The 11,292-nt window shown below is 40.3% G+C and overlaps 1 protein-coding gene across 1 annotated transcript; it reads right to left on the bottom strand.

The window, feature by feature from the left end:
* Nucleotides 1-10,173, bottom strand: LOC121578464. Its single transcript, XM_041892837.2, has 2 exons — nt 9,776-10,173; nt 1-4,643 (listed from the first exon to the last, which is right to left on the bottom strand). Exon 2 carries the CDS (start codon nt 4,624-4,626, stop codon nt 223-225), a length of 4,404 nt encoding a protein of 1,467 aa, XP_041748771.2. The 5' UTR covers nt 4,627-4,643; nt 9,776-10,173; the 3' UTR covers nt 1-222.
* Nucleotides 10,174-11,292: the final 1,119 nt, after the last annotated feature.

The following is an 11,292-nucleotide window of genomic DNA, read 5'->3' as shown; positions in this document are numbered from 1 at the left end:
TCTCCACTGGTGCTACCTTTAGGCTCCATAGACATTACCAACTCAGTTTCTTCGATGCCAAACATTTCCTCTTTTCCCACTGTGACCTCTTCTCCCTCATCATAAAGATAACGATATCTATGCATCTTACTCTCTCCATGTTCTTCCTCCTCATGTCTACCTCTAGGATTCCTGCGAGTTGAACCCATCTTTCTTCTCCTGGATTCTGATTGAGCACTTTTGTCATGACCCAAAGAGCTGCCTGAGGGGGTTTGATTGTAAAAAGCTGGTAATATCCTCTCTTTGCTCAGGTTGATAGCTTTCTACATGGTCTGGTTGTCTAAAATGAGGTCTATATGCCAGTACTACATTTTCCTCAACTATCAGATCAATAAAGTCCTCAGCTTCATCTCTTTGGTGCAATGTTTCCTGATTGCCTGGACCAGTAGAGTTAATATCATCTTGCAACTCTGACTCATTTACAGCAGGTTCAAGTTTCTCTTCACCTTCTCCACTTTGGAGGATTATTGTGTTATTGAATGACTCAAAATCTTCTGTGTTGTTTAAAGCATCTGACTCAAGGGATTGATCTAATGTATGCCTAGAGCTGTGAAACGTGGAGGACTCCGCCTCGGCATGCTCACTTTCCTGCCTCCTCTCTTCCTCTTTCTCCAACTCCTCTGTTATGGGTTCATCAGCAAATCCTTGAACAACTTGCAATGAAAGGTCTAGGGGCAGATGCGAGAGTGATTCTATTCCAAGAGTATCTTGAAGCAATTCACTGCTGTAACTAACTACAGCTTCACTACTAGTTTCAGTATCCTCACCAACTTCCTCTTTACATCGGTCATCCGGTTGGTCGAGTGTGCTAGAAGCAATCAAAATAATCTCACTTTGACTTCTGCACTCAGTGTCCATTTCACTTTCTTTTGGACCCAGGAGCTCTTCTGTGTTGCTGTGAGACCCAGATTCCACAACTGCAATGGATGCCTGAAGTTCTAGGGATTTTTCTGTGTCTCCAGTTTTGGCGTCTTCTTTCTCCCCAAAGTCTGTCTCTTCTCGTTTACCTTTATTTCTACGAGTAGACCCCATTTTCCTTCTCGTCCCTGCAGTGTCAGGTGATCTTAGCAGATATGGGTTTCCAGTTTGAGACAGCTTTGACTTTGTGAGGTCATTTAATGAGGGATTATTGTCTTCCATGTATTGTGATGTTATATGAGGCTCTGTACAAACCATTTCACCTGACTCTTGGGCCTCTACTGTAAGAGCTGCTGTGTAAGAGGGAGTTTGGCTGCTCTCGCTCTCTGCAACTATTTTCACTTCTACTTCTATCTCCTCCGCCTCTCTGATTTTTTCTGTATGTTCTACAAGCTCAGACTTTTCTATGCCAGATTCTCCTTCTACTACAACGTTGACCTCTCCCTCCACTACTACGGTCTCTGGGTCTCCCAACACCTGCTCCTCTGTCACTTTTTCTAGAAGTTCCTCAAGCTGTACAAGCTCAGTCTTTTCTATGCTGGACTCCATTTCTACTGCTATCATGACATCTCCCACCTCTCCTATAACCTCTGTGTCTTCTCCTTTCTCCTCCTCCTGTCCCTCCTCTCTTCTCTCCTCTCCTTTTCTACCTTGATGAGTCTTGCTGCGAGTGGAACCGATCTTCCTTTTCCTCCTTGGGGTGTAGGATTCTACCTCTGCTGTTTCCTCTGGACCAAGAGAACTCTGCAGTGAGGGTGGATCTGGAGGGGAGTCAGTGTTTTCTCTTGATTCATCGAGTGTTTCCTCCAATGCTGTTTCTTTGTGTTGCAAACCAGTGATGGCAGGATTTGAGTTCAGTGTGTCATCGGTCAGGTAGGAGTCATATGACTCTACAGTAGGAACATCAGGGTAAGGGTTGTGAAGAGTTTGACTAATCTCAGTCAACTCTGCTTCACGTAGAAGCATGAGTTTTGTTGCCATTGATTCCTTTATAATTGATTGGCTCTCACTTTCTATATTGTCAGCCTCTATGTTTCTTCCCTCTTGATTTGAAGTACTGAATGTACAGCTGAGGTCAGTCAGGACACTCTCCTCATTTTTCTCTTCTCCTTCATTCTTCTCATTACCAGCTCCATCCTTAGATTCCATCAACATTTCAAACTCTATGCAAGAACCTTCCACTACTTCCATGTTTTCTCCCTTGTCTTCTATCGCCTCTGTGCTTTCTATTTCACCTTCTTGTTTCTCCTCTGTGCCCTCCTCTTCTCTTTGTGCACCTCGAGGATGCCTACGAGTCGACCCCATCTTTCTCCTCCTGTTTGGAGAAGGACTCTGATTGGAGTCTGTGTTTGCTGCATTAACACCTTGGTCTTGAACACTCTGCAGTAAGAGTGGATTGAGAAAGGAGTTATGGCTTTCATCCGAGTATGGAGTTTGGTTGCATTGACTACCAGAGATATTGGGATCAGCGCTCAAAGCCTCATCTGTTTGGCAGGTCTCTGTTGTGAGAGTTCTATCATCATACGTCATTTGGCTACTGACACTCACTTCATTTACAAGCAGCACACGATCACTAACTTCCTCCTCGCTGAGTAAAATGACCTCTGATGTGTCCAGTCCGCCTGTGGTATTGGAGTCAGTGTTTGTACCCTCCTCATTCCCCTGAATACTCTGCAGTAATAGTGGGGTGAGAAAGGGGTTAGTGATTTCCATACATGGAGTTTGGATGAGATGACTAGGAGAGATTTTGGGATCAGTGCTCAAAGTGTCATCTGACTCTATTTTAAGAGCACGATCACATGTTATTTGGCTGTTCTCGTTCACTTCAGAATCATTCACAAGCAGTGTATAATCACTAACTTCTTCCTCAATGAGTAAAGTGTCTTCTGATTGGTCCAGTCCAACACTGAAGACCTCTATTGGGTCAACTATGTGGTCCATGCTTGCTTCATTGTTGATCTCAGTTTCTGTATTGAAAGTTTCTGCACTGACTCTGTTGCATTTCTCTTGGTTATGTAATTGATCTGCAATACCAAATGAATCGATGTCTTGGTCAAAAGGGGTGGGTTCAATCAGACTTTCTTCATCCATTCCTTTCTTCTCCTCATCGGCTCTATGTTCCGGTTCCAATAACATCAGTGACTCTTCCAATGTTTCAACACCAGATCCTTCCACTGTTCCCATGTCCCAATCTAACCTCTTTCCTGTCTCTTCTATGTTTTCTATGTCTTCCTCCATTTGGAAATTCTCCTTTTCCATCTGCTCTCCTTCTTTCTCATCTCTACTGGCGCTACCTTTAGGCTCCATAGACATTTCCAACTCAGTTTCTTCGATGCCAAACATTTCCTCTTTTCCCATTGAGACCTCTTCTTCCTCATCAGAAAGATAACGATATCTATGCATCTTACTCTCTCCATGTTCTTCCTCCTCACGTCTACCTCTAGGATTCCTGCGAATTGAACCCATCTTTCTTCTCCTGGATTCTGATTGAGCACTTTTGTCATGACCCAAAGAGCTGCCTGAGGGGGTTGATTGATAAAAGCAGGTAATATCCTCTCTTTGCTCAGGTTGATAGCTTTCTACATGGTCTGGTTGTCTAAAATGAGGTCTGTATGCCAGTACTATATTTTCCTCAACTATCAGATCAATAAAGTCCTCAACTTCATCTCTTTGGTGCAATGTTTCCTGATTGCCTGGACCAGTAGATTTAATATCATCTTGCAATTCTGACTCATTTACAGCAGGTTCAAGTTTCTCTTCACCTTCTCCACTTTGGAGGATTATTGTGTCATTGAATGACTCAAAATCTTCTGTGTTGGTTAAAGTGTCTGACTCAAGGGATTGAGCTAATGTATGCCTAGAGCTGTGAAATGTGGAGGACTCCGCCTCGGCATGCTCACTTTCCTGCCTCCTCTCTTCCTCTTTCTTCAACTCCTCTGTTATGGGTTCAGCAGCGAATCCTTGAACAACTTGCAATGAAAGGTCTAGGGGCAAATGCGAGAGTGAATCGATTCCAAGAGTATCTTGAAGCAATTCACTGCTGTAACTAACCACAGCTTCCCTACTAGTTTCAGTATCCTCACCAACTTCCTCTTTACATCGGTCATCCGGTTGGTCGAGTGTGCTAGAAGCAATCAAAATAATCTCACTTTGACTTCTGCACTCAGTGTCCATTTCACTTTCTTTTGTACCCAGGAGCTCTTCTGTGTTGCTGTGAGACCCAGATTCCACAACTGCAATGGATGCCTGAAGTTCTAGGGATTTTTCTGTGTCTCCAGTTTTGGCGTCTTCTTTCTCCCCAAAGTCTGTCTCTTCTTGTTTACCTTTATTCCTACGAGTAGACCCCATTTTCCTTCTCTTCCCTGCAGTGTCAGGTGATTTGAGCAGATATGGGTTTCCAGGTTGCGCCAGCTGTGACTCTGTGAGGTCATTTAATGGCGGATTATTTCCTTCCGTGTATTGTTCTGTTATTGATGATAAGTTATCTGATGAGACAAGGTCCGTTTGGAGTATCACTGAAACTGAATCAACACCAACTTCAACTACTTTCCTTTCCTTTGACGACATTTCGGACCCATCATCATCTTTATTAGTCTCATCTTCATCTTGATTCCGACGGCGTTGTCGTGATGACCCCATTCTCACTTTTCTTGGCTTCTTGCCAGACATGGTTCTTCAAGTCCCTCCTATATCAAGACACAGACGATAGATTGTTAATCACTAAACCCTGCTGGAATTAAAAGGCTTGTAGGTATTATATGCTCCTTGCATCTTTTACACAATAAGATTACTCACTGTGAAGGCACCACTAAAAGAATGTAGGCACCATTAGACCTTGTTTAAGACGCATTCCAGCTATTTTTTAACTTTTCCTGTTGAAAAACAATATCCCACATATAAATACAGTAATGTACACACACTTATGGGTAAATAAAATGTGGGGAGCAAAATAGTTTTTTATAGACACAAGTGAAAACTTCATGGAGTTGGCAAGGGTTCCCCAATAGGTTGCCCGTGGGTCTAATTGATTTTATTTGCCACCCCAAGTTGTCAGGAAAAAATTAAAATAAAATGTGTTGGACGTGACTGTAAAATCAGCAGGAAATGAGCTCAAAGTGATTTTAATTTAGGATTTTTTTCCCCAAGTATTTCCACGCATAAATAGAAAGCATATGTGATCGTATCCAAATGTAATATATTTTGGAAATGATTCTATTTTTTTCAAATACTATATCTCTTTGGGATTCTGCAGTGCACAAATGATTTATAACTGTTACCAGATTTCCATCCAACATTTTCATGCGAGTAAAGTACAGTACCAGTGAAAAGTTTGGACACACCTACTCATTCAAGGGTTTTTCTTTACTTTTACTATTTTCTACATTGTAGAATAATAGTGAAGATATCAAAACTATGAAATAACACATATGGAATCATGTATTAACCAAAAAAGTGTTAAACAAATCAAAATATATTCTATATTTGAGATTCTTCAAAGTAGCCACCCTTTGCCTTGATGACAGCTTTGCACACTCTTGGCATTCTCTCAACCAGCTTCATGAGGTAGTCACCTGGAATGCATTTCAATTAATAGGTATGCCTTGTTAAAAGTTCATTTGTGGAATTTCTTTCATTCTTAATGCGTTTGAGCCAATCAGTTGTGTTGTGACAAGGTTGGGGTGGTATACAGAAGATAGCCTTATTTGATAAAAGACCAAGTCCATATTATGGCAAGAACAGCTCAAATAAGCAAAGAGAAATGAGAGTCCATCATTACCGGTACTTTAAGACATGAAGGTCAGTCAACACGGAAAATTTCAGTCGCAAAAACCATCAAGCACTATGATGAAACTGGCTCTTATGAGGACCGCCACAGGAAAGGAAGACCCAGAGTTACCTCTGCTGCAGAGGACAAGTTCATTAGAGTTAACTGCACCTCAGATTGCAGCCCAAATAAATGCTTCACAGTTCAAGTAACAGACACATCTCAACATCAACTGTTCAGAGGAGACTGTGTGAATCAGGCCTTCATGGTATGCACACATGACTGTAAGTCGCTTTGGATAAAAGCGTCTGCTAAATGGCATATTAATTATTAATATTATTATTAATATATTAATTAATTATTAATTAATTAATATTAAAAATTGCTGCAAAGAAACCACTACTAAAGGACACCAATAAGAAGAGACTTGCTTGGGCCAAAAAACACGAGCAATGAACATTATACCTGTAGTGGAACAGGTTGAGAGCTTCAAGTTCCTTGGTGTCCACATCACCAACGAACTATCATGGTCCAAACACACCAAGACAGTCGTGAAGAGGGCACGACAAAGCCTATTCCCCCTCAGGAGACTGAAAAGATTTGGCATGGGTCCTCAGATCCTCAAAATATTATACAGCTGCACCATCGAGATCATCCTGACTGGTTGTATCACCGCCTGGTATGGCAACTGCTTGGCCTCCGACCGCAAGGCACTACAGAGGGTAGTGCGTATGGCCCAGTACATCACTGGGGCCAAGCTTCCTGCCATCCACGACCTCTATACCAGGCGGTGTCAGAGGAAGGCCCTCAAAATTGTCAAAGACTCCAGCCACCCTAGTCATAGACCGTTCTCTCTGCTACCGCACGGCAAGCGGTACCAGTGCCAAGTCTAGGTCCAAAATACTTCTCAACAGCTTCTACCCCCAAGCCATAAGACTCCTGAACATATTTTTACGCTGCTGCTACTCTGTTAATTATTTATGCATAGTCACTTTAACTCTACCCACATGTACATATTACTTCAACTACCTCAACTAGCCGGTGCCCCCGCACATTGACTCTGCACCGGTACCCCCCTGTATATATAGCCTCCCTACTGTTATTTTATTTTACTTCTGCTCTTTTTTTCTCAAAATTTTTTTGTTGTTGTTTTATTTTACTTTTTTATAAAAAATAAATGCACTGTTGGTTAAGGGCTGTAAGTAAGCATTTCACTGTAATGTCTGCACCTGTTGTATTCGGCGCATGTGGCCAATAAAATTTGATATGATTTGATTTGATTTGATTTATACCGGTGGAAATCTGTCCTGTGATGGAGTGCTGCATCAGATGACCTGGCCTCCACAATCCCCCGACCTCAACCCAATTGAGATGGTTTGGGATGAGTTGGACCGCAGAGTGAAGGAAAAGCAGCCAACAAGTGCTCAGCATATGTGGGAACTCCTTCAAGACTGTTGGAAAAGCATTCCAGGTGAAGCTGGTTGAGAGAATGCCAAAAGTGTGCAAAGCTCTCATCAAGGCAAAGGGTGGCTACTCAAAGAAGAATCTCAAATATAAAATCTATTTTGATTTGTTTAACACTTTTTTTTATTATTACATGATTCTATATGTGTTATTTCATAGTTTTGATGTCTTCACAATTATTCTACAATGTAGAAAATAGTAAAAATAAAGAAAAACTCTTGAATGAGTAGGTGTGTCCAAACTTTTGACTGGAACTGTATATTCAAGATTTCTTCACCAAACTTCATCATAATACTTTTGTTGTCATCTGAAAATGCAGTGTACCTCAAAGAACCAAGACATCACCAGTATCTTGAATGGTTATTGCATAGGCTATCAAAGTGCACTCGTGGGTCTCGTCTTAACCAACCATAAGTGCATAAATGTGCTAGAAAATGCATTTACAATTCTTTATTTGAAAAACTATATTTTCATTGCGAATTAGAGTGCTGCATACCTCAACAATTATATAAGTATTTGCACTTTCATAATAACACTAAAGGAAAATGTTATGGATGTGACAGAGTCCCAAAAAACAGACAGCAAATGATGACACTGCACTCCATTTAAAATGTACAATGTTTTAGTAATTTCATTCTAGACTGAAGTTTTTGTTTAAAATATTAAATGTTATTATCAATCACCTACTGAGTAACAGAATAAACATACAAAAATGCAAAGTTGTTTTAAAAAAGAATAAACTCATGCTTTGTATTAATCTCACACTCTTTAATCTGCCAGCACAGGCTCTATGGAATGGTAGCTCCTCCCCCTGTTGTCCACAAAAGGAAACAGGGACTGGACAACTTGAATTTAAGACCTTTATTATGCCATGTGATCACATGCAATAGTCCAGTTAGCATAACAACGCATGATTGCAGTTCATATGAGAACATGAGTACACCCGAAATAGATGACACGCACACAGAAAAATATTGCCCGCTAGCTTGTTTGCTAACATAAACACACTTCGGAAGCAGTAGGAAGGGCATTAACATTTTATCATGATCGCGTTATGCAGTAATGCTGACTAGTGAGTCATTGATCATGTTATGAAGCGTCCGTAACGGTCACATCCGTTACACTTACAACGAGTACTGACAAAGAGAGAAAGAAAACCAATTATACATCACCTAATCCCTTGATGAAAGTTAGCTTTGCACAAGTTTGCATACAATCATACTCGAAATGCATCCACAATAACCTTTCGTCAAAAACGTTACGGATGTGACACTGCCTGTCCAAATCAGCGTTCTATCTTCACTAGATTGTAGAATTCTATACTAGCACTCAATGGGCAATCGTTTTGTTGTTGATATTGTTTCATTAACCTTCAGACTTGGTCATAAACACAGGGGGACATATGTGAGTACCAAAACAAGTTCTGTGAGCCATTGCCAAAAGCTATGAAATCTGGTTGACTAAAAATACTTATTTTGAGACTTTGTATCCTACTTTGTAGTAACAATAACATTCAATTTGGCAAATATAAAGGCCAAATATAGTCTTCACTTCAAAATACACACATTCAAGGTAAATATGAAAGTAGTTTAATTAGGAAATAAGCTATTTAGTTTTTTCATGCTCAGGTTGACCTTACTATGGAATTGCTTTTCAAGGTTTCAGACTCCCTTCATTCTTCTCACCATACCCTATCCAGCTCCCAAGGTTTAAGAGGGTAGGCTACCCTACTAGACCATGTGTGTTGTGGTTTTTCACTATGAGCTAATGGGGTTTAAGAGGGTACTAGGCCTACGCTTTGCAATTGCAGAGCTAGTAGTCAATGTTGCATTATGTGAGTACCATAAATTAACACGTTTTTGGTCACTTTACCCGAAAAACCTGTGGGGCACAGACCATAATAATATATTGTATACAACTACCATGCTTTCATGTTTCACTACATGCTGCTAGTACAAAACCATGGTATTTTTTTCATTGTACTACCATGGTACATTTTTGTAAGGGAGGAAAGGCATTTCATGAGGATACCTGAACTACATGATGTCCACAAAAGCTATGGAGAATACACAACATTTACATTAAATGCACCAACTAATAGTCAGAGGAGTTATCAATGTAAGTGATGCAAACAAAGGATTGCAACTACACCATTTTAAACACCTCTGTCTGATTCATCATTTCCTGTTTCCATGTCAACACCCCCAGAGTATCACACACAGAACATGACACTTGAAAATGTGCAAGAAACTGACTAATTTCTATAGTTACTCGGCACCTCCCCCAATCTCAATCAAATCTCGCTTTTTAAAGGTGAGGGTTTTTTATTTAATCAATAAATGTAAATGCTGGAGTTTGTTGCTGAAACCATGTCATTACGAATGGTATGTATTATGAATTGTAATGCTGCAGTCTTCTAGTAATTATGCATGTGTAGATATATTCATAAACCCCCAATACAAATATATTTTAAAAAGAAACCATGTCATTACTGTAATATCTAATATTGTGCATATTCCAACGCAATACGCAAACTTTTGACATTACATATGCCTTGCTCTAACCATAATACAAAATTAATGTACTCACCTCTAGAGTCCACTTGCGACTAAACTTCATATGAAATGTTCAGGAAATCCTTTACCTCCTCCCAATAAGCTGTATGATGTCAAGTGCTGGCTAGAACTATAGCATGTCATGTTTAATTCTTCTGCTGAAACTTTTTCCTATTTCTGCAACCGTGACCAAAGACTTCCTGTGCAATAACACCAACCCTTATGTCGAAACAAAGAACTGTGCAAAAATGCTCCTTCCCGGAAAATGCTTAACTTACAGCTTTGAGACATCTCTGGTCATGAGAACATCACTGTAAATATGATATAGGGAAGGTAAAACTCAACAATTTCTCTATTTTCTTTAACCAACATGACTGTTGCTACCTGGGTTTGTGCAACCAATATTGTGATGTACAATGCCTTCAGAATGGATTCACACCCCTTTACTTTTTCCACGTTGTTGTGTTACAGCTTGAATTTGAAATGTATTACATTTAGATGTTGTGTCACTGGCCTACACACAATATCCCATAATGTCAAAGTGGAATTATGTTGATTTAATTTTTACAAATTAATAAACAATGAAAAGCTGAAGACTCTCGAGTCAATAAGTATTCAACCCCTTTGTTACGGCAAGCCTAAATAAATTCAGGAGTAAATATTTTCTTAAGTCACATAAGTTGAATGGACTGATTCTGTGTACAATAATAGTGCTTAACATGATTGTTGAATGACTCATCTCCGTACAACACACATACAATTATCTGTAAGGTCCCTCAGTCGAGCAGTTCTGTTGCCATTGATTCCTTTATAATATCTTGAACACTGCAGTATGAGTGGATTGAGAAAGGATTATGGCTTTCATCCGAGAATGGAGGTAGGTTGAGTTGACTACCAGAGACATTGGGATCAGCGCTCAAAGCCTCATCTGTTTGGCAGGGCTCTGTTGTGAGAGTTCTATCATCATACATCATTTGGCTACTGACACTCACTTCATTTACAAGCAGCACACGATCACTAACTTCCTCCTCGCTGAGTAAAATGACCTCTGATGTGTCCAGTCCGCCTGTGGTATTGGAGTCAGTGTTTGCATCCTCCTCATTCCCCTGAATACTCTGCAGTAATAGTGGGGTGAGAAAGGGGTTAGTGATTTCTATAAATGGAGTTTGGATGAGATGACTAGAAGAGATTTTGGGATCAGTGCTCAAAGTGTCATCTGACTCTATTTTAAGAGCACGATCACATGTTATTTGGCTGCGCTCGCTCACTTCAGAATCATTCACAAGCATGTGAAATCACTAACTTCTTCCTCACTGAGTAAAGTGTCTTCTGATTGGTCCAGTCCAACACTGAAGACCTCTATTGGGTCAACTATGTGGTCCATGCTTGCTTCATTGTTGATCTAAGTTTCTGTATTGGCAGTTTCTACGGTGACTCTGTTGCCTTTCTCTTGGTTATAGAATTGATCTGCAATACCAAATGAATCGATGTCTTTGTCAAAAGGGGTGGGTTCAATCAGACTTTCTTCATCCATTCCATTACTCTCCCCAT

The sequence above is a fragment of the Coregonus clupeaformis genome, chromosome 12 (assembly GCF_020615455.1).
Source record: "Coregonus clupeaformis isolate EN_2021a chromosome 12, ASM2061545v1, whole genome shotgun sequence".
NCBI lineage: Eukaryota > Metazoa > Chordata > Actinopteri > Salmoniformes > Salmonidae > Coregonus > Coregonus clupeaformis.
The sequence above is the reverse complement of the archived record's forward strand: the minus strand, read 5'-3'. Positions and strand labels throughout refer to the sequence as shown.

Coding starts and splice junctions, on each gene's coding strand:
- LOC121578464 (XM_041892837.2), bottom strand. CDS start 4,626: ATGTCTGGCAAGAAGCCAAGAAAAGTGAGAATGGGGTCATCACGACAA.